The sequence below is a fragment of the Dendrobates tinctorius genome, unplaced genomic scaffold, assembly GCF_039654945.1.
Source record: "Dendrobates tinctorius isolate UK_male_01 unplaced genomic scaffold, ASM3965494v1 ptg000235l, whole genome shotgun sequence".
NCBI lineage: Eukaryota > Metazoa > Chordata > Amphibia > Anura > Dendrobatidae > Dendrobates > Dendrobates tinctorius.
The window spans coordinates 457,116-483,994 of NW_027361902.1; the positions used below are offsets into that span (position 1 = coordinate 457,116).

Below are 26,879 nucleotides of genomic sequence, written 5' to 3' on the forward strand. Positions count from 1 at the left end.
TGCCTGAATTGGCCAGCCAGGCCTGTGAATGACTCCTTCAAGTGGTATGTCTTTAAGAGGTTCATCCATCAAGGACAGAAAACCAAGTGATGCTTGGGAGAGATTCTGCCCTTTTTTTGTCTGTAGGTTTCCTGTCCTTGAAGGGAGATTCCCTCTTTTGTGGTGCTGCCATGGATGATCGAATAAAATGTAGGCTACTTTGGATTGGTCAAAAAAAATGTTGAGGATGTAAGGGTAAGCTTTAGATCACCATCAAAATGGGGAGGAGTAGGCAAATTTGGAGATGATCCCCAAGCAGAATGTCGCAGGTGAGTACTAGGCTGTGTTAGGTGTTGAGGAGCTGGTGGGGAAATGGCAGAGGCGTAGCATGCATACAGGCAAGGCAACCATACAGGCAGGGCGGTAATGCTCAGCTCAGAAAAGTTCATGCTGGCTCACAGCAAGCTGCACAACCAGTCCAGACAAATCCTCCAAATCCAACAGCAACGCTGGTGTAGCTGCCACACCTCTGCAATTTACAGTCTCAGTGCTCTGTTAGGGGCTCACATGGTGAGAAGGATTCACAAAGTCTTAGGTCAGGGTGGACAAATGGACCCACATCGTCGGCACAGGGACTTGTTTCCGTCCAGCTTGTTATCCAAGCAATGCAGCACATACAGGAGGTCAGAGAACCAAGAGATGTAGGAAACGACAGGTGTGAAGCGGCACACAGGTGAAGGTAATGTGAAGACTCCAATAACAGCTCAGAATGTTCGCAGCAGGCAATGGGTTAAATGGCAAGAGATACAGGTAATGCAAAGTCTCCCTTAACCATTGAGGCTTAAGGAGGAGTTAGCCGGCCGGATTGTGCAGCGGTCACTGAGGAAATATCAATCCCCCAGGACATGGTCAGAGCAGACTGCACAGATCTACACTGCACTGGCGTCAAAAAGGCGGTATATGGACTGGGGAGATGATGTCAGAGACACAAGCCCACATGTAAAACCCGACAAATCACAGCAAAGGGCAGCGGCATAGTGGACGGTGCGCAGCCCGGCTCAGGCAGGAGTGTATTAAGTCCGTTAGCAGATAATGAAGGTGTTAGGGCTGGCGGAAGGCACCAGATTATAAAATAGTACAGCGTGCGTTCGCAGCCCGGGGTCCACCGTGCAGAGGTGGTACACTGCTGCTAGGTAATGGCGGAAGGGAAGAGCGGCGTGAAAACAGTCACACGTGGGTTACATCACCCAGTGTGAAGAGGAGCGGATTCTGTTACTTCACAGAACCGCACTGCCGCTTGAAAGTGAATGCTGGAGCTTGTTTAGCTCACAGAGCCCAGCCACAAAGCGCACAGCAAACAGCCACAGAACTCCACCCCAAGGCACGGGGTTAGAGTCCTTCTAGGCCACTGAGCGCGTGGCGTCGCTGCCACGAACGCCGCTATAGATGCTGGCAAAGGAGTGCGGAGCACTTGCTCTGAGGCGTGCCGAGTCACTGATAGTGACTAATATCTGACTCAACTCCTACGCCTGGGCGCTAGCAGGCTAGGCTGCACAACACATGCGTACCAAGGGTAGGGGTTTCATAATGAGTCAGTCACCAGAGACATTCATACGTGCATATAACACTCACTCCACATAGTCTGTAAATACAGTCTATCCTAGCGCATGGCCGAGCGGCCATGCGAACCTTTTATAGCCGCGAGCGTCCGGGACCTTCCTGGCTTCTCGGATGGGCCAATCCAAACACGAGCAGGACCTGAACACGTGACCTTCGATCTCCAATGGGAGATCACACCATGGGCATGCTCAGTGGCCCGACATGAGGACTTAGTCCGCAGCAGCATGCATTGCCATAGCTGTGCCAGAGGTGGCAGCAGCAAGCAAACCCACGGAGCTGGTCTGCGCAGAGCGCCTGGACTGATGAGTTTGCTGAGCAAGCTCCTCTGCTGCTGGAGAGGAATGGGAGACCACCGGAAGTAAGGCTCGGGATTCTCGCTGTGCAGCGACAGAAATCCGACGCCTAACAGAAGGGTTGCCGACCCGGACATAGACAAGGTCTTTCACTCTTCCTGCAAGCTGGCAGTGAGCAGGAAAATGACTGATTCCTCCAAGAGGCAAAGAATCCCTCATGACCTTGTTGCCACACAGCACAGGCCTCGTTACAATGTATCTGTACTGTGAGAAAACACAAATAAAATTGACACAAAGTAACAAAAACTTTCAGGATTTATTCCAGAAACTCACTCCTATCCGGAGAAAAAATCCGGTTTACATCTGTAGGAAGTAAAAAATCCAAAGTATAATGCAAAACAGCGGCATCCCTCATGGCGGGTCACTCCGGGACGTCCTCCTGCATTCTGCTGGATAACATGTCCAGACACTGGAGGACGCGCTCCCGGCCTCGGTAGTCACATTTCAAGCCGCGGGGAATGTTACGACATGACGAGAGGTCCAGGTGTGTGAGCGCCCGGCAGCCGGACACAACGTCTCTGCAGAGGGAGAACCATGTCAGCACAGGGTGTGGCAGCACTGCGAACAACATAAGTAATGCTCGTCACCTGACGATGGACCCTGAGACCTTAGTCCCTGAGAGGACCAGAGACTTTAGGGTGTCATTGGTCCCGTTTCCTGCGAGGATGCCCAGGGCTTCTCTTAGTTCACTGACACTGAAGCTCATCCCTGTCAGATCCAGTTCCTGCAGACTGTGCCGCCATCGTCTGGTGATTGCGGAGCAGCCAGTATGGTACTGCACCCGACCCGATAAGAAGTAGTACACGCCGAGATACAGGTTCTCCAGATCTGCAAGGACGAAACAGGTGAGACCCAATGGTACATAATAACGAAGTAAGCCCACTGTGCCCATATTCCTCCAGCAGGTACAACATGAGCATGCAGAGACACTAAGAGATGAAGGCCACAGAGCAGATGCAATGTCAGGGGACCACCACGTGATATCGCCCATGGCGGGAGTGAGGGCACACTGGAGCGGTTATGGGGGGGTGAGACTGCACACTGGTGTATGTGGAGCAGTTATGGGGGTGAGACTGCACACTGGTGTATGTGGAGCAGTTATGGGGGGGTGAGACTGCACACTGGTGTATGTGGAGCAGTTATGGGGGGTGAGACTGCACACTGGTGTATGTGGAGCAGTTATGGGGGGGTGAGACTGCACACTGGTGTATGTGGAGCAGTTATGGGGGGGGTGAGACTGCACACTGGTGTATGTGGAGCAGTTATGGGGGGGTGAGACTGCACACTGGTGTATGTGGAGCAGTTATGGGGGGGTGAGACTGCACACTGGTGTATGTGGAGCAGTTATGGGGGGGGTGAGACTGCACACTGGTGTATGTGGAGCAGTTATGGGGGGGGGTGAGACTGCACACTGGTGTATGTGGAGCAGTTATGGGGGGTGAGACTGCACACTGGTGTATGTGGAGCAGTTATGGGGGGTGAGACTGCACACTGGAGTATGTGGAGCAGTTATGGGGGGGTGAGACTGCACACTGGAGTATGTGGAGCAGTTATGGGGGGGTGAGACTGCACACTGGAGTATGTGGAGCAGTTATGGGGGTGAGACTGCACACTGGTGTATATGGAGCAGTTATGGGGGGGTGAGACTGCACACTGGTGTATGTGGAGCAGTTATGGGGGGTGAGACTGCACACTGGAGTATGTGGAGCAGTTATGTGGGGGGTGAGACTGCACACTGGAGTATGTGGAGCAGTTATGGGGGGGTGAGACTGCACACTGGTGTATGTGGAGCAGTTATGGGGGTGAGACTGCACACTGGTGTATATGGAGCAGTTATGGGGGGGTGAGACTGCACACTGGTGTATGTGGAGCAGTTATGGGGGGGTGAGACTGCACACTGGTGTATGTGGAGCAGTTATGGGGGGGTGAGACTGCACACTGGTGTATGTGGAGCAGTTATGGGGGGTGAGACTGCACACTGGAGTATGTGGAGCAGTTATGGGGGGGTGAGACTGCACACTGGAGTATGTGGAGCAGTTATGGGGGTGAGACTGCACACTGGTGTATATGGAGCAGTTATGGGGGGGTGAGACTGCACACTGGTGTATGTGGAGCAGTTATGGGGGGGTGAGACTGCACACTGGTGTATGTGGAGCAGTTATGGGGGGGTGAGACTGCACACTGGTGTATGTGGAGCAGTTATGGGGGGTGAGACTGCACACTGGAGTATGTGGAGCAGTTATGGGGGGTGAGACTGCACACTGGAGTATGTGGAGCAGTTATGGGGGTGAGACTGCACACTGGTGTATATGGAGCAGTTATGGGGGGGTGAGACTGCACACTGGTGTATGTGGAGCAGTTATGGGGGGTGAGACTGGTGTATGTGGAGCAGTTATGGGGGGGTGAGACTGCACACTGGCGTATGTGGAGCAGTTATGGGGGGGTGAGACTGCACACTGGTGTATGTGGAGCAGTTATGGGGGGGGGTGAGACTGCACACTGGTGTATGTGGAGCAGTTATGGGGGGGTGAGACTGCACACTGGTGTATGTGGAGCAGTTATGGGGGATGAGACTGCACACTGGTGTATGGGGAGCAGTTATGGGGGGGTGAGACTGCACACTGGCGTATGTGGAGCAGTTATGGGGGGGGTGAGACTGCACACTGGAGTATGTGGAGCAGTTATGGGGGATGAGACTGCACACTGGTGTATGTGGAGCAGTTATGGGGGGGTTAAACTGCACACTGGTGTATGTGGAGCAGTTATGGGGGGGTGAGACTGCACACTGGTGTATGTGGAGCAGTTATGGGGGGGTGAGACTGCACACTGGTGTATGTGGAGCAGTTATGGGGGTGAGACTGCACACTGGTGTATGTGGAGCAGTTATGGTGGGTGAGACTGCACACTGGTGTATGTGGAGCAGTTATGGGGGGTGAGACTGCACACTGGTGTATGTGGAGCAGTTATGGGGGGGTTAGACTGCACACTGGTGTATGTGGAGCAGTTATGGGGGGGTGAGACTGCACACTGTAGTATGTGGAGCAGTTATGGGGGGTGAGACTGCACACTGGTGTATGTGGAGCAGTTATGGGGGGTGAGACTGCACACTGGTGTATGTGGAGCAGTTATGGGGGGGGTGAGACTGCACACTGGTGTATGTGGAGCAGTTATGGGGGGGGTGAGACTGCACACTGGTGTATGTGGAGCAGTTATGGGGGGGTTAGACTGCACACTGGTGTATGTGGAGCAGTTATGGGGGGGTGAGACTGCACACTGTAGTATGTGGAGCAGTTATGGGGGGTGAGACTGCACACTGGTGTATATGGAGCAGTTATGGGGGGGTGAGACTGCACACTGGTGTATGTGGAGCAGTTATGGTGGGTGAGACTGCACACTGGTGTATGTGGAGCAGTTATGGGGGGTGAGACTGCACACTGGTGTATGTGGAGCAGTTATGGTGGGTTAGACTGCACACTGGTGTATGTGGAGCAGTTATGGAGGGGTGAGACTGCACACTGTAGTATGTGGAGCAGTTATGGGGGGTGAGACTGCACACTGGTGTATATGGAGCAGTTATGGGGGGGTGAGACTGCACACTGTAGTATGTGGAGCAGTTATGGGGGGTGAGACTGCACACTGGTGTATATGGAGCAGTTATGGGGGGGTGAGACTGCACACTGGTGTATGTGGAGCAGTTATGGGGGGTGAGACTGGTGTATGTGGAGCAGTTATGGGGGGGTGAGACTGCACACTGGAGTATGTGGAGCAGTTATGGGGGATGAGACTGCACACTGGTGTATGTGGAGCAGTTATGGGGGGGTTAGACTGCACACTGGTGTATGTGGAGCAGTTATGGGGGGGTGAGACTGCACACTGGTGTATGTGGAGCAGTTATGGGGGATGAGACTGCACACTGGTGTATGTGGAGCAGTTATGGTGGGTGAGACTGCACACTGGTGTATGTGGAGCAGTTATGGGGGGGTGAGACTGCACACTGGTGTATGTGGAGCAGTTATGGGGGGGTGAGACTGCACACTGGTGTATGTGGAGCAGTTATGGGGGGGTTAGACTGCACACTGGTGTATGTGGAGCAGTTATGGGGGGTGAGACTGCACACTGGTGTATGTGGAGCAGTTATGGGGGGGTGAGACTGCACACTGGTGTATGTGGAGCAGTTATGGGGGGGTGAGACTGCACACTGGCGTATGTGGAGCAGTTATGGGGGGTGAGACTGCACACTGGTGTATGTGGAGCAGTTATGGGGGGGTGAGACTGCACACTGGTGTATGTGGAGCAGTTATGGGGGGGTGAGACTGCACACTGGTGTATGTGGAGCAGTTATGGGGGGGTGAGACTGCACACTGGTGTATGTGGAGCAGTTATAGGGGGTGAGACTGCACACTGGTGTATGTGGAGCAGTTATGGGGAGGTGAGACTGCACACTGGTGTATGTGGAGCAGTTATGGGGGGGTGAGACTGCACACTGGAGTATGTGGAGCAGTTATGGGGGGGGGGTGAGACTGCACACTGGTGTATGTGGAGCAGTTATGGGGGGGTGAGACTGCACACTGGTGTATGTGGAGCAGTTATGGGGGGGTGAGACTGCACACTGGTGTATGTGGAGCAGTTATGGGGGGGTGAGACTGCACACTGGTGTATGTGGAGCAGTTATGGGGGGGTGAGACTGCACACTGGTGTATGTGGAGCAGTTATGGGGGGGTGAGACTGCACACTGGAGTATGTGGAGCAGTTATGGGGGGGTTAGACTGCACACTGGTGTATGTGGAGCAGTTATGGGGGGGTTAGACTGCACACTGGTGTATGTGGAGCAGTTATGGGGGGGGTGAGACTGCACACTGGTGTATGTGGAGCAGTTATGGGGGGGTGAGACTGCACACTGGAGTATGTGGAGCAGTTATGGGGGGGTTAGACTGCACACTGGTGTATGTGGAGCAGTTATGGGGGGGTTAGACTGCACACTGGTGTATGTGGAGCAGTTATGGGGGGGGTGACTGCACACTGGTGTATGTGGAGCAGTTATGGGGGGTGAGACTGCACACTGGTGTATGTGGAGCAGTTATGGGGGGGTTAGACTGCACACTGGTGTATGTGGAGCAGTTATGGGGGGGTTAGACTGCACACTGTAGTATGTGGAGCAGTTATGGGGGGTGAGACTGCACACTGGTGTATATGGAGCAGTTATGGGGGGGTGACACTGCACACTGGTGTATGTGGAGCAGTTATGGGGGGTGAGACTGGTGTATGTGGAGCAGTTATGGGGGGGTATCATAGAATCATAGAATCGTAGAGTTGGAAGGGACCTCCTGGGCCATCTGGTCCAACCCCCTGCTCAAAGCAGGATTCGCTAAATCATCCCAGTCAGATGTCTGTCCAGCCTCTGTTTGAAGACTTCCATTGAAGGAGAACTCACCACTTCTCGTGGCAGCCTGTTCCACTCATTGATCACTCTAACTGTCAAAAAGTTTTTTCTAATATCTAATCTCTGTCTCTTCCCATTCAGTTTCATCCCATTGCTTCTAGTCTTTCCTTGTGCAAATGAGAATAAAGTTGATCCTTCTACAATGTGACAGCCCTTTAGATATTTGTAGACAGCTATTAAGTCTCCTCTCAGTCTTCTCTTTTGCAAACTAAACATTCCCAAATCCTGCAACCTTTCCTCATAAGACAGGGTTTGCAGACCGGTCACCATTCTGGTCGCTCTTTTCTGAACTTGCTCCAGTTTGTTGATGTCTTTTTTAAAATGTGGTGCCCAAAACTGGACACAATATTCCAGATGAGGTCTGACCAAAGAGGAGTAGAGGGAAATAATGACTTCACGTGATCTAGACTGTATGCTTCTGTTAATACATCCTAGAATTGCATTTGCCTTTTTTGCTGCTGCATCACACTGTTGACTCATATTCAGTCTGTGATCTATTAGTATACCCAAGTCTTTTTCACATGTGCTGTCACTTAGCCCTATTCCTCCCATTCTATATATGCTTTTTTCATTTTTATTGCCCAGATGTAGTACTTTGCATTTCTCCCTGTTAAAAACCATTCTGTTAGTTGCTGCCCACTTCTCCAGTTTATTTAAATCTTTTTGAATCCTCTCTCTCTCTTCTCTAGTATTAGCTATCCCTCCTAGCTTTGTGTCATCAGCAAATTTAATCAGTTTACCCTCAATTCCTTCATCTAAATCGTTGATAAAGATGTTGAACAATACAGGGCCCAGGACAGAGCCCTGTGGTACCCCACTTGAGACATTCTTCCAACTGGATGTGCAGCCATTTACGACCACTCTTTGGGTCCGATCACTAAGCCAGTTATGAATCCACCTAACAGTTGCCTTGTCCATTCCATACTTAGTCATTTTTTCAATAAGGATTGTATGAGAGACTTTGTCAAATGCTTTGCTGAAGTCAAGATATACTATATCTACAGCATTTCCTTGATCCACCCAATCAGTGATACCGTCATAGAAGGAAATTAAGTTAGTCTGACATGACTTATTAGTTAGAAACCCATGCTGACTCTGTTTAATCACTTCATTCTTATCCAGGTATTGACATACATGTTGTTTAATAATTTGTTCAAAGATCTTTCCTGGTATAGAAGTCAGACTCACCAGCCTATAGTTGCCTGGGTCCACCTTCTTCCCCTTTTTGAAGATAGGAACAACATTTGCTCTTCTCCAGTCTTCTGGCACTTCTCCTGTTCTCCAAGAATTTTCAAAGATTATGGAGAGGGGTTCAAAAATTTCTTCTGCTATCTCCTTCAGTACTCTGGGGTGTAATTCATCTGGACCTGGAGACTTGAATTCATTTAGGTTAGCTAAGTGTTTCCTCACTATCTTTCTGTTTATAGATATCCTGGATTCTTCTATTCCCTTAATAGGACAGTGAATAACAGTTGATGTTGCATTTCCTTTCTGAGAGAAAACAGATGCAAAATAGGAATTTAAAAGTTCAGCCTTCTCAACATCCTGTCTTACCATTTCATCATTTTCATCCTGTAAAAATCCTATAGCATCTTTGACTTCTTTTACTTTTGACATATCCCCAAAATCCTTTATTATTGCTTTTGACATCTCTTGCAAGCCTCAGTTCATTTTCAGCTTTAGCTAATCTGATTTGTGCCCTGCAGGTTCTGCAGACAGCATTATATTCTTCTTTAGATATGCCTCCCTCTTTCCATTTTATAAACATTTTTTTCTTCCTTTTTAGCATGTGCTTAAGTTCTGTGTTCATCCATCCTGGTTTCCTTAAATGCTTCCTATTCTTCCCTCTTTTCGGAATTGTTAACAACTGTGCTTTGAGAATTTCATTTTTCAAGATTTCCCATCCTTCCTGGACATTTTTGTCTTTAAGGATATCCAGCCATTGGATCCCTCCAATTCTCTTTCTGAATCCCTTAAAATCTGCCTTTCTGAAATCTAACCTTGACGTCTGAGTCTTCACAGGTCTTCCACCTCTAGTTATCCAAAATTCTAAAATAGCATGGTCGCTACCTCCTAGGGTCCCAGCCACTTTTACCTCCTCAACCATTTCCTCCCTGTTTATAAGGATTAGATCCAAGGTAGCAGTTCCCCTTGTTTTCTCCCTTACCTTTTGGAAAATAAAGTTGTCAGCAAGAGAGGATAAGAATTTCCTTGACCTGTTAGTTTTGCCTGAGAGAGATTCCCAACAAATGTCTGGATAGTTGAAATTTCCCATGACAACTATGTCATATTTTTTGGAGAACTTGGCCATCTGATGCATAAAGAGTTCATCCATATCTTCGGCTTGCACAGGCGGCCTGTAGTAAATGCCTACAATGGTGTCCTTTCCATTGTTCTGTCCTTGTATTCTTACCCAAACAGTTTCCACAGAACTCCCAGTCTCTGAAGCTTCAATCTCTGTGCAGATATACGCGTTTCGAACATACAATGCGACACCCCCTCCTCGTTTATCAAGTCTGTTTCTTGCAAATAAGTTGTATCCTTCTAGTCTTGTATTCCAATCATGTGTATTGTCCCACCAAGTTTCAGTGATTCCAATGACATCATATTTCTTTTCCTGTGTTAGTAGTTCCAATTCTCCTTGTTTGTTGCCCATGCTTTGTGCATTAGTATAGAAACATTTTAGTTTGTGATTGGTTTCTCTTTCTCCAATATTTTTATTAATTAGATTCTTTCGTCTTTGTTCTTCCTTTCCACTTCTAATAGCAGAGTTCTCAATAGCATTTGTCAGGTGTATGGCTTTTTCTGGTCTTTTGCTTCCCTTCCCATGTTGTTCTAGTTTAAAGCTCTCCTTACAAGTGTAGCAAGGCGACTTCCAAATACATGCTTTCCAGTCTTCGTAAGGTGCACCCCATCTCTAGCAAGTAGTCCATCGTATAAGTAGTTCACTCCGTGATCCAGAAATCCAAATAGTTGCTGACGGCACCATCGACGTAGCCAGTTGTTCACCTGCAGAATCTTATTCCACCTCCTTGTTCCATGGCCATCCACTGGGAGGATGGAAGAGAAGACCACCTGCGCTCCCAGTTCTTTCACTTTCTTGCCTAAGTCTTCAAAGTCTCTGCAGATGATTTCCAGGTCGTTTCTTGCGGTGTCATTTGTCCCCACATGTAGTAGCAGGAATGGGTAGTCATCTGTAGGTCTGAAGAGTCCTGATATCCTGTCAGACACATCTTTAATTTTTGCACCTGGAAGACAGCACATTTCTCTTGTAGTTATATCCGGTCTGCAGATAGCGGCCTCTGTTCCTCTCAGCAGGGAATCCCCCATGACCACCACTCTCCGTTTCTTCTTCACAACATTTTTCTTTCTCCATCCAGGAGGACTCTGAGGGCGTACAAGGTTGCTGTTTGTTGGCAAAGTCTTATCCTGATGTATTTCTTCATCGTTTTCCTGCGTGAGAGCCTGGTACTGGTTCCTGAGCAGTATGGGTGCTGACTGCCTCCTGATCCTCCTGCTTCTCTGGGTCACATGTCTCCATTCCTCTGTTTCTTCAGGTGCACTTCGAATTTCTTCTCTTTCTGTAACATGAAGAGATAATTCTGCTCTGTCCAAGAACTCTTCACCTTCCTTAATGATCTTCAACGTAGCTAACCTCTCTTCGAGATTTTGCAACTTTTCCTCCAACAGGGACACAAGCTTGCATTTGTGGCATGTGAAGTTTGGCTTTTCCACTGGTAAATTTGTGAACATGTAGCAAGAAATGCAGCTCACCAAATGGCTCCTGGCCTCTTCCATCTTGAGATTTCTTAAAAACGATGAAAGATGAGCCAAATTTCGGTTTTTCCGATTTCCTCTTTTCAGCTGCAACGGCCAAAACCCAGTGATCGTTGAGCTCGCGGAGACTCTTCACTTATCCCAGAAGGCACTGGGAATATGCAAATGATCTCCTCAAGACTCTTCCCCTGGTTTTCCGATTTCCTCTTTTCAGCTGCAACGGCCAAAACCCAGTGATCGTTGAGCTCGCGGAGACTCTTCACTTATCCCAGAAGGCACTGGGAATATGCAAATGATCTCCTCAAGACTCTTCCCCTGGTTTTCCGATTTCCTCTTTTCAGCTGCAACGGCCAAAACCCAGTGATCGTTGAGCTCGCGGAGACTCTTCACTTATCCCAGAAGGCACTGGGAATATGCAAATGATCTCCTCAAGACTCTTCCCCTGGTTTTCCGATTTCCTCTTTTCAGCTGCAACGGCCAAAACCCAGTGATCGTTGAGCTCGCGGAGACTCTTCACTTATCCCAGAAGGCACTGGGAATATGCAAATGATCTCCTCAAGACTCTTCCCCTGGTTTTCCGATTTCCTCTTTTCAGCTGCAACGGCCAAAACCCAGTGATCGTTGAGCTCGCGGAGACTCTTCACTTATCCCAGAAGGCACTGGGAATATGCAAATGATCTCCTCAAGACTCTTCCCCTGGTTTTCCGATTTCCTCTTTTCAGCTGCAACGGCCAAAACCCAGTGATCGTTGAGCTCGCGGAGACTCTTCACTTATCCCAGAAGGCACTGGGAATATGCAAATGATCTCCTCAAGACTCTTCCCCTGGTGAGACTGCACACTGGAGTATGTGGAGCAGTTATGGGGGATGAGACTGCACACTGGTGTATGTGGAGCAGTTATGGGGGGGTTAGACTGCACACTGGAGTATGTGGTGCAGTTATGGGGGGGTGAGACTGCACACTGGTGTATGTGGAGCAGTTATGGGGGGGTGAGACTGCACACTGGTGTATGTGGAGCAGTTATGGGGGGGTGAGACTGCACACTGGTGTATGTGGAGCAGTTATGGGGGGGTGAGACTGCACAATGGTGTATGTGGAGCAGTTATGGGGGGGTGAGACTGCACAATGGTGTATGTGGAGCAGTTATGGGGGGGTGAGACTGCACACTGGTGTATGTGGAGCAGTTATGGGGGGGTGAGACTGCACACTGGTGTATGTGGAGCAGTTATGGGGGGGTGAGACTGCACACTGGTGTATGTGGAGCAGTTATGGGGGGGTGAGACTACACACTGGTGTATGTGGAGCAGTTATGGGGGTGAGACTGCACACTGGTGTATGTGGAGCAGTTATGGGGGTGAGACTGCACACTGGTGTATGTGGAGCAGTTATGGGGGGGTGAGACTACACACTGGTGTATATGGAGCAGTTATGGGGGGGTGAGACTGCACACTGGTGTATGTGGAGCAGTTATGGGGAGGTGAGACTGCACACTGGTGTATGTGGAGCAGTTATGGGGGGGTGAGACTGCACAATGGTGTATGTGGAGCAGTTATGGGGGGGTGAGACTGCACACTGGTGTATGTGGAGCAGTTATGGGGGGGTGAGACTGCACACTGGTGTATGTGGAGCAGTTATGGGGGGGTGAGACTGCACACTGGTGTATGTGGAGCAGTTATGGGGGTGAGACTGCACACTGGTGTATGTGGAGCAGTTATGGGGGGGTGAGACTGCACAATGGTGTATGTGGAGCAGTTATGGGGGGGTGAGACTGCACACTGGTGTATGTGGAGCAGTTATGGGGGGGTGAGACTGCACACTGGTGTATGTGGAGCAGTTATGGGGGGGTGAGACTGCACACTGGTGTATGTGGAGCAGTTATGGGGGGGTGAGACTGCACACTGGTGTATGTGGAGCAGTTATGGGGGGGTGAGACTGCACACTGGTGTATGTGGAGCAGTTTTGGGGGGGTGAGACTGCACACTGGTGTATGTGGAGCAGTTATGGGGGGGTGAGATTGCACACTGGTGTATGTGGAGCAGTTATGGGGGGGTGAGACTGCACACTGGTGTATGTGGAGCAGTTATGGGGGGGTTAGACTGCACACTGGTGTATGTGGAGCAGTTATGGGGGGGTGAGACTGCACACTGGAGTATGTGGAGCAGTTATGGGGGGGTGAGACTGCACACTGGTGTATGTGGAGCAGTTATGGGGGGGTGAGACTGCACACTGGAGTATGTGGAGCAGTTATGGGGGGGGGGGGTGAGACTGCACACTGGTGTATGTGGAGCAGTTATGGGGGGGTGAGACTGCACACTGGTGTATGTGGAGCAGTTATGGGGGGGTGAGACTGCACACTGGAGTATGTGGAGCAGTTATAGGGGGGTGAGACTGCACACTGGTGTAGGTGGAGCAGTTATGGGGGGGTGAGACTGCACACTGGTGTATGTGGAGCAGTTATGGGGGGGGGGTGAGACTGCACACTGGTGTATGTGGAGCAGTTATGGGGGGGTGAGACTGCACACTGGTGTATGTGGAGCAGTTATGGGGGGGTGAGACTGCACACTGGTGTATGTGGAGCAGTTATGGGGGGGTGAGACTGCACACTGGTGTATGTGGAGCAGTTATGGGGGGGTGAGACTGCACACTGGTGTATGTGGAGCAGTTATGGGGGGGTGAGACTGCACACTGGTGTATGTGGAGCAGTTATGGGGGGGCGAGACTGCACACTGGTGTATGTGGAGCAGTTATGGGGGGGTGAGACTGCACACTGGTGTATGTGGAGCAGTTATGGGGGGGGTGAGACTGCACACTGGTGTATGTGGAGCAGTTATGGGGGGGGTGAGACTGCACACTGGTGTATGTGGAGCAGTTATGGGGGGGTGAGACTGCACACTGGTGTATGTGGAGCAGTTATGGGGGGGTGAGACTGCACACTGGTGTATGTGGAGCAGTTATGGGGGGGTGAGACTGCACACTGGTGTATGTGGAGCAGTTATGGGGGGGTGAGACTGCACACTGGTGTATGTGGAGCAGTTATGGGGGGGTGAGACTGCACACTGGTGTATGTGGAGCAGTTATGGGGGGTGAGACTGCACACTGGTGTATGTGGAGCAGTTATGGGGGGTGAGACTGCACACTGGTGTATGTGGAGCAGTTTTGGGGGGGGGGTGAGACTGCACACTGGTGTATGTGGAGCAGTTATGGGGGGTGAGACTGCACACTGGTGTATGTGGAGCAGTTATGGGGGGTGAGACTGCACACTGGTGTATGTGGAGCAGTTTTGGGGGGGGTGAGACTGCACACTGGTGTATGTGGAGCAGTTTTGGGGTGGGTGAGACTGCACACTGGTGTATGTGGAGCAGTTTTGGGGGGGTGAGACTGCACACTGGTGTATGTGGAGCAGTTATGGGGGGGGTGAGACTGCACACTGGTGTATGTGGAGCAGTTATGGGGGGTGAGACTGCACACTGGTGTATGTGGAGCAGTTTTGGGGGGGGTGAGACTGCACACTGGTGTATGTGGAGCAGTTATGGGGGGTGAGACTGCACACTGGTGTATGTGGAGCAGTTATGGGGGGGGTGAGACTGCACACTGGTGTATGTGGAGCAGTTATGGGGGGGTGAGACTGCACACTGGTGTATGTGGAGCAGTTATGGGGGGGGTGAGACTGCACACTGGTGTATGTGGAGCAGTTATGGGGGTGAGACTGCACACTGGTGTATGTGGAGCAGTTATGGGGGGTGAGACTGCACACTGGTGTATGTGGAGCAGTTATGGGGGGGTGAGACTGCACACTGGTGTATGTGGAGCAGTTATGGGGAGGTGAGACTGCACACTGGTGTATGTGGAGCAGTTATGGGGGGTGAGACTGCACACTGGTGTATGTGGAGCAGTTATGGGGGGGTGAGACTGCACACTGGTGTATGTGGAGCAGTTATGGGGGGTGAGACTGCACACTGGTGTATGTGGAGCAGTTATGGGGGGGTGAGACTGCACACTGGTGTATATGGAGCAGTTATGGGGGGTGAGACTGCACACTGGTGTATGTGGAGCAGTTATGGGGGGGTGAGACTGCACACTGGTGTATGTGGAGCAGTTATGGGGGGGTGAGACTGCACACTGGTGTATGTGGAGCAGTTATGGGGGGGTGAGACTGCACACTGGTGTATGTGGAGCAGTTATGGGGGGGTGAGACTGCACACTGGTGTATGTGGAGCAGTTATGGGGGGTGAGACTGCACACTGGTGTATGTGGAGCAGTTATGGGGGGGTGAGACTGCACACTGGTGTATGTGGAGCAGTTATGGGGGGGTGAGACTGCACACTGGTGTATGTGGAGCAGTTATGGGGGGGTGAGACTGCACACTGGTGTATGTGGAGCAGTTATGGGGGGTGAGACTGCACACTGGTGTATGTGGAGCAGTTATGGGGGGTGAGACTGCACACTGGTGTATGTGGAGCAGTTATGGGGGGGGGTGAGACTGCACACTGGTGTATGTGGAGCAGTTATGGGGGGTGAGACTGCACACTGGTGTATGTGGAGCAGTTATGGGGGGTGAGACTGCACACTGGTGTATGTGGAGCAGTTATGGGGGGTGAGACTGCACACTGGTGTATGTGGAGCAGTTATGGGGGGGGTGAGACTGCACACTGGTGTATGTGGAGCAGTTATGGGGGGGTGAGACTGCACACTGGTGTATGTGGAGCAGTTATGGGGGGTGAGACTGCACACTGGTGTATGTGGAGCAGTTATGGGGGGGTGAGACTGCACACTGGTGTATGTGGAGCAGTTATGGGGGGTGAGACTGCACACTGGTGTATGTGGAGCAGTTATGGGGGGTGAGACTGCACACTGGTGTATGTGGAGCAGTTATGGGGGGGGTGAGACTGCACACTGGTGTATGTGGAGCAGTTATGGGGGGTGAGACTGCACACTGGTGTATGTGGAGCAGTTATGGGGGGGTGAGACTGCACACTGGTGTATGTGGAGCAGTTATGGGGGGGTGAGACTGCACACTGGTGTATGTGGAGCAGTTTTGGGGGGGGGTGAGACTGCACACTGGTGTATGTGGAGCAGTTATGGGGGGTGAGACTGCACACTGGTGTATGTGGAGCAGTTTTGGGGGGGGGTGAGACTGCACACTGGTGTATGTGGAGCAGTTTTGGGGGGGTGAGACTGCACACTGGTGTATGTGGAGCAGTTTTGGGGGGGGTGAGACAGCACACTGGTGTATGTGGAGCAGTTATGGGGGGGTGAGACTGCACACTGGAGTATGTGGAGCAGTTTTGGGGGGGGTGAGACAGCACACTGGTGTATGTGGAGCAGTTATAGGGGGTGAGACTGCACACTGGTGTATGTGGAGCAGTTATAGGGGGTGAGACTGCACACTGGTGTATGTGGAGCAGTTTTGGGGGGGGTGAGACAGCACACTGGTGTATGTGGAGCAGTTATAGGGGGTGAGACTGCACACTGGAGTATGTGGAGCAGTTTTGGGGGGGGTGAGACAGCACACTGGTGTATGTGGAGCAGTTATGGGGGTGAGACTGCACACTGGTGTATGTGGAGCAGTTATAGGGGGTGAGACTGCACACTGGTGTATGTGGAGCAGTTATGGGGGGGTGAGACTGCACACTGGTGTATGTGGAGCAGTTTTGGGGGGGGTGAGACAGCACACTGGTGTATGTGGAGCAGTTATGGGGGGGTGAGACTGCACACTGGTGTATGTGGAGCAGTTTTGGGGGGGGTGAGACAGCACACTGGTGTATGTGGAGCAGTTATGGGGGGGTGAGACTGCACACTGGTGTATGTGGAGCAGTTATGGGGGGTGAGACTGCACACTGGTGTATGTGGAGCAGTTATGGGGGGGTGAGACTGCACACTGGTGTATGTGGAGCAGTTATGGGGGGGTGAGACTGCACACTGGTGTATGTGGAGCAGTTATGGGGGGGTGAGACTGCACACTGGTGTATGTGGAGCAGTTATGGGGGGGTGAGACTGCACACTGGTGTATGTGGAGCAGTTTTGGGGGGGGGTGAGACTGCACACTGGTGTATGTGGAGCAGTTATGGGGGGGTGAGACTGCACACTGGTGTATGTGGAGCAGTTATGGGGGGGTGAGACTGCACACTGGTGTATGTGGAGCAGTTATGGGGGATGAGACTGCACACTGGTGTATGTGGAGCAGTTTTGGGGGGGGGTGAGACTGCACACTGGTGTATGTGGAGCAGTTTTGGGGGGGTGAGACTGCACACTGGTGTATGTGGAGCAGTTATGGGGGGGTGAGACTGCACACTGGTGTATGTGGAGCAGTTATGGGGGGTGAGACTGCACACTGGTGTATGTGGAGCAGTTATGGGGGGTGAGACTGCACACTGGTGTATGTGGAGCAGTTTTGGGGGGGGTGAGACTGCACACTGGTGTATGTGGAGCAGTTATGGGGGGTGAGACTGCACACTGGTGTATGTGGAGCAGTTATGGGGGGGGTGAGACTGCACACTGGTGTATGTGGAGCAGTTATGGGGGGGTGAGACTGCACACTGGTGTATGTGGAGCAGTTATGGGGGGTGAGACTGCACACTGGTGTATGTGGAGCAGTTATGGGGGGTGAGACTGCACACTGGTGTATGTGGAGCAGTTATGGGGGGGTGAGACTGCACACTGGTGTATGTGGAGCAGTTATGGGGGGGGGCGAGACTGTGCAGTGGTGCATTAATCTGCTAATCACCAGCTCTTCTGTTGTTCCCAGCCCCATCTTACAATCTAGGACCCCAGAAATGATGCAGGGGAGCCCTCACCCGTGCACGGCAGGTCAGAGATGCCTTCTGTGGAGACTCTGTAGCAGCCACGCAGGTCCAGCACTCTCAGACTAGTGCAGTCTCTCAGGAGTCTCTTGACATCAGTGTCTGTAATAGTGGAGAAGATGGAGGTGGCGAGACACAGCTCCTGGAGATGGCAGAACCCAGGACCCTCTTGAGATGAGCGGGACTTCAGACGAAAGGAGAAATTGAGCAGCCGCAGCACCTGAGAGTGGTACGGACATGGCAGAGGTTCAGTGGGCGCAGGGTCCCGGAGCGCAGCCGGACCCTCCGCCACTGTGAGAGCAGGAGCTACATTTATCTATCCTGACTCGGTGGTGGAGATTCTACAGATCTTCTCCTTCCAGGATGGCATGTGAGCCAGTGTGTGAGATAACGGGGGTCCCTCGGGAAGGCCTTTGTCTAACAGACATCATAGGAAAGTGGGAGAACCTAGCCTAAGTGAGAGGAAACACACCTAAACTCTCCAGCTGGGTGTAGACAGAGTCCGCTTTAGCCAAAAGATGTCTGTGCGCTAATGGCCGCACATAGCGGTAAGAGGAGCCACTCACACTGCCTGAACACTGAGACCCTATAGAAGACGATGGGGTAATAGAGATCGGGTGCTCAGTGGATCAGCGTGGCTCTGCTATGCATCCATGTACATTTTGCTATTTAATGTGGAACAGGCACAACGTCTCAGAACGCCCCACATTATGGGGCGATGACATTACCTCCAGCTTCGGACATGAGCCTTGGAGATCTTCGGCACAGAACTGCACCTCAGCCACCTCCCGGTTCACCTCCAGCATCCTAAGTTCTGGGCAGGAGCCACTCTGACAGGAGACACAAACACCATTAGTAATACAGAGGACGAGGGTATACTCCCTGGGAACATGGAGGAGAATGAGGGTGATGGTCCGAAGAGGCCTCACCGTGAGCAGGCTCAGGATCTTATTACTTTGGCAGCTGCTGGACAAAAACAAGCACCGGAGACTGGAGCCACGCACCTCCAAAAAGCGAGAAATGGCCTTACTGTCCACCTGCAGAGACAGTCACATGTCACTGAAAGTCCACTCACAACATCAAGCCATAACCGCACCCCACAACACCTGCACCCCGCAACACCACACCTAGGGTGGAGCGCCCGCAACCTACCACACCTGCACCCCACAACACCACATTCCTCAATACCACACCTAGGGTAGAGCGCCTACAAGCTACCACCCCTGCACCCCACAACACCACATCCCTCAATACCACACCTAGGGTAGAGCGCCTACAAGCTACCACCCCTGCACCCCACAACACCACATCCCTCAATACCACACCTAGGGTAGAGCGCCTACAAGCTACCACCCTTGCACCCCACAACACCACATTCCTCAATACCACACCTAGGGTGGAGCGCCCTCAACCTACCACACCTGCACCCCACAACACCACATCTCTCAATACCACACCTAGGGTAGAGCGCCTACAAGCTACCACCCCTGCACCCCACAACACCACATCCCTCAATACCACACCTAGGGTAGAGCGCCTACAAGCTACCACCCTTGCACCCCACAACACCACATTCCTCAATACCACACCTAGGGTGGAGCGCCCTCAACCTACCACACCTGCACCCCACAACACCACATCTCTCAATACCACACCTAGGGTAGAGCGCCTACAAGCTACCACCCTTGCACCCCACAACACCACACCTATGGAGGAGTTCCTGCAAGCTACCACACCTGCACCCCACAACACCACATCCCTCAATACCACACCTAGGGTAGAGCGCCTACAAGCTACCACCCTTGCACCCCACAACACCACACCTATGGAGGAGTTCCTGCAACCTACCACACCTGCACCCCACAACACCACATCCCTCAATACCACACCTAGGGTAGAGCGCCTACAAGCTACCACCCCTGCACCCCACACCTATGGTGGAGTGCCCGCAACCTACCACACCTGCACCCCACAACACCACATCCCTCAATACCACACCTAGGGTGGAGCGCCCTCAACCTACCACACCTGCACCCCACAACACCACATCCCTCAATACCACACCTAGGGTGGAGCGCCCGCAACCTACCACACCTGCACCCCACAACACCACACCTATGGTGGAGTGCCCGCAACCTACCACACCTGCACCCCACAACACCACATCCCTCAATACCACACCTAGGGTGGAGCGCCCTCAACCTACCACACCTGCACCCCACAACACCACATCCCTCAATACCACACCTAGGGTGGAGCGCCCGCAACCTACCACACCTGCACCCCACAACACCACATCCCTCAATACCACACCTAGGGTGGAGTGCCCGCAACCTACCACACCTGCACCCCACAACACCACATCCCTCAATACCACACCTGCACCCCGCCCAGTGAGAAGCGCCTGTAACTCACCCCTGAAGGCCTTTACATGCTGATTCACATCCTGTGCACTCACCTCAGAGTCCTCTAACTTGAGGGAGGTGAGATGAGGGCAGTGTTCACCCACAGACTTTAGAGCGTCCGCTGTCACCTTACCGCAGTGAGACAGCGTGAGAGCAGTAAGCAGTGGGCAGTAGGAGGCGAGACTCTGCAAGACAAGAGAGAGTAAGAGATACAGGGAGGAGGTGAGACACCGAGAGTGAGAGACACCGAGAGTGAAAGACATGGGGTGGAGGCAAGAGACACCAAGAGTGAGAGACACCAAGACTGAGAGACGTGGGGCAGAGGCAAGAGACACCGAGAGTGAAAGACACGGGGTGGAGGCAAGAGACACCGAGAGTGAAAGAAACGGGGTGGAGGCAAGAGACACCGAGAGTGAAAGAAACGGGGTGGAGGCAAGAGACACCGAGAGTGAAAGACACGGGGTGGAGGCAAGAGACACCGAGAGTGAAAGACACGGGGTGGAGGCAAGAGACACCGAGAGTGAAAGACACGGGGTGGAGGCAAGAGACACCGAGAGTGAGAGACGCGGTGCAGAAGTGAGAGACACCGAGAGATGTGGGGCGGAGGCAAGAGACACGAGTGAGACGGGGCAGAATGGAGAGACACCGAGCGTGAGAGACGCGGGCGGAGGTGAGAGACAAAGAAAATGAGAGACATGGAGCAGAGGCAAGAGACACCGAGAGTGAGAGACACGGGGTGGAGGCAAGAGACACCGAGAGTGAAAGACACGGGGTGGAGGCAAGAGACACCGAGAGTGAAAGACACGGGGTGGAGGCAAGAGACACCGAGAGTGAGAGACGCGGTGCAGAAGTGAGAGACACCGAGAGATGTGGGGCGGAGGCAAGAGACACGAGTGAGACGGGGCAGAATGGAGAGACACCGAGCGTGAGAGACGCGGGCGGAGGTGAGAGACAAAGAAAATGAGAGACATGGAGCAGAGGCAAGAGACACCGAGAGTGAGAGACACGGGGTGGAGGCGAGAGACACAGAGTGAGACGGGGCAAAACGGAGAGACGCCGAGAGTGAGACGCGCGGCAGAAGTGAGAATCACCGAGAGTGAGAGACGTGGGGCGGAGGCAAGAGACACGAGAGTGAGACAGGGGGGGCAGAATGGAGAGAGAGAGCGTGAGAGCCATGGGTGGAGGTGAGAGACAAAGAAAATGAGAGACATGGAGCAGAGGCAAGAGACACCGAGTGAGACAGGGAGCAAAACGGAGAGACGCTGAGAGTGAGAGACGCGGGGCAGAAGTGAGACAGCGAGAGAGAGATGTGGGAGAGGCAAAAGACACAGAGTGAAAGACATGGGGTGGAGGCAAGAGACACCGAGAGTGAGAGACGTGGGACAGAGGCAAGAGACACCGAGAGTGAGAGACGTGTGACAGAGGCAAGAGACACAGAGTGAAAGACATGGGGCGGAGGCAAGAGACACAGAGAGTGAGAGACGTGGGGCGGAGGCAAGAGACACGAGAGTGAGACAGGGGGCAGAATGTAGAGACACCGAGCGTGAGAGACGCGGGCGGAGGTGAGAGACTAGAAATGAGAGACATGGAGCAGAGGCAAGAGACACCGAGTGTGAGAGACACGGGGTGGAGGCGAGAGACAGGGGGCAAAACGGAGAGACGCCGAGAGTGAGGCTACGTACGCACATGAGTATTTGTTTGCAGAAATGTATACAGAACCCCCGGTATCACCAAGGGGGGAGCACATCTCCAGAGACTTCTGCACACGTCACTTGGTAATGCAGACTGCTTTGCTTGCCCTTTTTGCACAGCTCTTTCTATGGTGCTTATTGAACACAGAGCGTGTTTTGCAGTAATTACTTTTGCGAACTTTGTAGACTTTTCTTTGTTGCACATTCGCCATAATGTTGCTTATTTGCACACATGACTTAATGAGGTTTTACAAGGTGGCATAGGAGCATTCCCTTCACGTTCCCCTTTTTTTGCACACGCCACTTTGCAAGCAATGCGGATATTTTCCTGCACAGCTCTTTCTATGGTGTTTACTGATTATATCGTGTTTTTTGCACAAATCACTTTGTGAATTTTGCAGATTATTCTGATTTTTTTGCACATTTCCATAATGATGTCTTTTTGCTCACATGATATAATCACGTTTAACAAAGCAGCATTTCATCGATGTTCCTTTTTTTTCAGGGATGGCTATATTTATTTATTCAAAGGATTAAGGGCGCTCACTCTAGAAATTCCTTATAAAACTGGTGCTCAGAAGAAAATTAGTCCAAAATAGTCAGTAAAACTTCAGCACTCAAAATTGTTTTTATTATTTTTTTCTAACAAAATGTCAGGCAGAAAGAAAATCAGGGCATATCGGACCCCGTCTCTTCGCCTGGGCCAGCGGGGGTTCCTGGAATGATCTGAAGAGCGCCATCGATAGACCTAATTGGTCACATACTCATCCGTATCCCGGAGAAACTTCTGTTTCTTCCTGACTTGGAGACTGCTGCTGCGAAACTCAACAATGGACTGGTCCAATTTTGACTTAAGCGCTTTATAGTCCTCAGTTGTCTTGGCGTTAGATAACTGTTGCTCCGCTACAGAGATCCGGGCGTTTAAATCCGCCATTTCCCTCTGTAAATGCTCCAACGTAAGAACAATGATGTCTACAGAACATTGGTTCACAATAGCCTCAAATCTACTACAAAACTCCACATTATCATGAAAAAGGGCTGTTCTCAGGGAGCGCCTCTGGGAATCCGCTAGAGCCACACAATGGAAAGCTGCGGCTAGTCTTCATAAATCCTTTTCATATTCTCTAGTACGTAATTCTCCTGAAGGAGCAGGCGAGAAGGGTCCAGGGCAGTGACTCTAGCAGAAGCCTCCTCTTCATTAAAAGAAAAGGCCGGTGCCCGCCTTACAGGGAGCGCTCTGAAACCGGAAACCCACGGGAGCCTGCCGTCACGGCACCGGGTACGAGGCGCCTCTCCCGCGATACACACTGGCTCTGGCACTCACATGTGGCAACGGCTTCCTGACCGCTAGGAGATGAATTCTGGCGTCTCTATGGCGAGCTTGTGGGCGTCTGAGTTGGTGATAAGGTCTTGTTTCTCCAATCCACCTGATTGTACATTCTTTTGTTCCCCGTTTGGGGAGAGCACGGTTACGGATTGTCCTACGTGTGGGTTCTAATGAGCGTTAGACATACTGATCCCGCAGGTTTCAGGTAAAATCATTTCATGCTCATTTACTGGAACGTCATGCTCCTATTGACATAAGGGCAAATATTCTTATTTATTGCCTTTACCTTCTTTTTCCTCCTTGTGATCAGTGATGACATTGACTATTGCCATGCCCATGATATTATTGTGTCTTTTTTGAATATTTGACCATCAATCTGTGATGGGACTCAAGCATTTTCAGAGAATACTTTTTGTTATTTTGATGTATTTTTATGGATCTCTCTAAATATTTGGTAAGTGATAATGGAAATGTTTCTTATGTGTATATATATCTTGTGCTGTGTTTTATATTCTCATGCAGATGTAGGCTCGACAAAGGCTTAGATTAGCCGAAACGTTGCAAGTGTCTGAATGCTCAAGGAAACTTTTTTAAAGGGTTGTGTCCGATATGCCCTGATTTTCTTTCTGCCTGACATTTTGTGAGAAAAAAATAATAAAAACTATTTTGAGTGCCGAAGTTTTTCTATTTTCTATTTATTGTTACATTCATGGCTATTTCACCGGTGGGGATTTATTTTACAGTGCACTTCGCATTAAAATTGTGATAATTTCATAATCGTCAGATTTGCATAATATGAATTATAATTGCCTCCCACTTTGATACATTTCTTCATTTAAAAATATTTCTTCGTGTGCATTTTCACATTCATGTCATACGTTTAGTCCTGGATTTTGGTATGCTCTTTTTTTGTGTTCCATTGCTTGGAAATTTACCCATTTTTTATGTATGTTCCTAATAAAGGTATTTTATACAAAAAAATTTTTTTGGCAATTTATCGTCTTTTCCCTTGGTAATATCTGGGGTTGTGTGTATTCATATTAATTTTTGACGTTTTTTGCCCCTATTGCATTCTACGAGATTGTGGTTATTAATATTGTAGAAATTTATGCAAAGTTTCTGCATCTCTTGGCAGGAAAAACAGTAAGGCAAAAACACACATTTTTGGTTGTTTTTTGTATGGCTTTTTTGAGCTAAATAAAGATATTTAACAAAGTTTTGTGATGTAATTTCTTGGTTCAACACCTTTTTCATGCTGATGCAGTAGCATCAGGGTAATGTGATTAGGGCTTGGTGTCAGCAGCTGTCATGGACACCTAGCCCTAGGCTTAGTAATGAAGAGGTGTCAGCCTGACACTCATTACTAAGCCAATAAGTAAACACACACATTGTCACCAGCCTATGTAGGAGCATTATCAGAACAAACATACATAGGCGGTAACCAGATGGCAACTGTTAATTTTAAAGAAAAAAATTGTGTGGGCTCCGGCGTAATTTTAATAACTAGCAGAGGGAAAGCCGACGGCTGAGGTTAATATTCTGGGAAGAAGCCAATAGGCATAATTGTTCCCAGGCTATTTATATCAGCTCACAGCTGTTTTTTTAGCGTTTACTGGCTAGTTCACAGGGGGACCCCATAAAAAAAAAAAAAAAAAAAAAAAAAAAAAAAAAAATCGACATAAGGTCCCCCTATAAAATCTAACCAGCAAAGGCTAGGCAGACAGCAGTGGGCTGATGTTAATAGCCTAGGAAGCTCTCAGTCGCCCCAGAAAAGGCGAATTTATAAGATGTGCCAAAGAGCCTCACTCTTTCCACTTGCCCTGTAGCGGTGGCAAGTGGGGTTCATGTCACCTTTGTTTTGTTGTGTGACATCAAGCCCACAGGTTAGTAATGGAGAGGAGTCTATAAGACATTAGTAACCCCATAGTGATATTGCATAAAAACACAGACACCAAGAATAAAGTCCTTTATTTGAAATAATGATGCAGACTCCTTTAATTAATCTAAATTAAACCATACTCACCGTACGCCCAATTCACCCAAGGCTGCTTTCACATTTGCGTCTGAACGAAGCGTTTCATCCGCATGCGTCCAGCGTACATATCTTTAACATGGTATACCCAGGGACCTGCGTCTGAATGTGTTCGTCTGCGGATGCTTACGCATGCGTTGTTTCATGGTGTGTGGCGCGGCTAACGCAACACGTTGCATTTTTTGAGGCGTCAAATTTCCACGGCCATACGCATGCGGACGCTTGCAGATGGATTGCATCAAAACAACGCATTATAGTCTACGGGAAGGCATAGGCTTGCGTTTGCGTACACATGCGTTTTTCTGAGTAAACATGTCCAGGAACTGGTTTAAGCCACCCCCACACAAAGCTGTATAAAAAGACGATGTGGGCACTGGAAGTCCAGTACTCTCCAGACATTGAGTATACAAGCTAATGTCTGTCTGTTTTTCTCCCTGCAGTCTGTAATCACTTCTGTCTCTCTTGCAGCTTTCCTCATCATGTCCTCCAGGGCCGAGCAGACCTCGCAGAGTGGACAGGAGACTGAAGGGAGTACATTTGCTACTGATTGGTAAGTATTGACTGTCAATATGACACATGCGGTAAAATCATGTGTTTTCTTTACAGAACCATTCCAGTGCAGATGAGCAGGAGCAGCAGACTCAGGCCCAAGTTCCGGTGGCAAGACGGCGTGTAAGTATTCTTGACTGCTTTTGGTGTAAGTGTTTTATCTTTACAACATTAATGTCTTTCTTTTCTAGGTTTCACAACGGGAAGAAGCCATTGATAATGACCTCCTTATCACATTGGTGGAGGAGCGAGTTCTGTTGTGGGACACTTTGGTCAGCAGCGCTCTGATGCAGTGGTGATTCGGCGGCTGTGGAATGAAGTGGCCTAATCGCTGATGAATGACTTTGACAACGCCATGCCACAAGTCCGAAAGGATTTTTGTAAATATTGCAATGTGGTCAACGCAGCTGTGAACTTGTAAGGACGGGATCACACAACCGTGTGTGATGCGAGAAACTCCTGCCAGTTTTTCGCATCACACACGGTTGTGTGATCCCATCCTAAAGTGCATTGTTTAACAATTTTTTTTTCCCCCTTCACAGTGTACAAAGTCAGAACCCGTTGGTGTTCGATGAAGGATCGCTTCAATAAGGACCCAAGACAGGAGATCAAAGTTCGAAGTGGTGCTACTCCAAAGATCAGGAAATACAAGTACCATAGGAAGCTGGCTTTCCTGAGGCCTGGGCTTGCTCAGCGAGCGTAAGTATTTTTGTGTTGTATTCCATAATCTGATTTTTTTCTACTCCACAGGAGATGGTGCTTTTACAATTGATATTTTTTGTAGTAATGTTTTTCATTTCTTTTCCCACACAGAACCAGGAGCAGCACCATCGAACTGGGATCGTCCTTAGTTGGAGCGGCCCCTCATCGAACGGTCACCGAACAGTCCCAGTCATCCACCAGCGA

At 50.5% G+C, this 26,879-nt stretch overlaps 1 protein-coding gene across 4 annotated transcripts in view; it reads right to left on the minus strand.

Moving 5' to 3' along the window:
- Nucleotides 1-2,189: 2,189 nt before the first annotated feature.
- Nucleotides 2,190-26,879, minus strand: part of FBXL6 (F-box and leucine rich repeat protein 6) — an 81,982-nt gene continuing 57,292 nt past the window's right edge. For all 4 annotated transcript variants that reach the window (XM_073556526.1, XM_073556524.1, XM_073556523.1 and 1 more), the window contains exons 5-10: nucleotides 20,428-20,559; nucleotides 18,899-19,006; nucleotides 18,698-18,799; nucleotides 17,964-18,189; nucleotides 2,540-2,780; nucleotides 2,190-2,470 (exon numbers count right to left, since the gene is read on the minus strand). In XM_073556526.1, coding sequence (XP_073412627.1) covers nucleotides 2,314-2,470; nucleotides 2,540-2,780; nucleotides 17,964-18,189; nucleotides 18,698-18,799; nucleotides 18,899-19,006; nucleotides 20,428-20,559 — 966 coding nt within the window. In that variant the 3' untranslated portion in view covers nucleotides 2,190-2,313. The remainder of the gene's footprint in view (nucleotides 2,471-2,539; nucleotides 2,781-17,963; nucleotides 18,190-18,697; nucleotides 18,800-18,898; nucleotides 19,007-20,427; nucleotides 20,560-26,879) is intronic.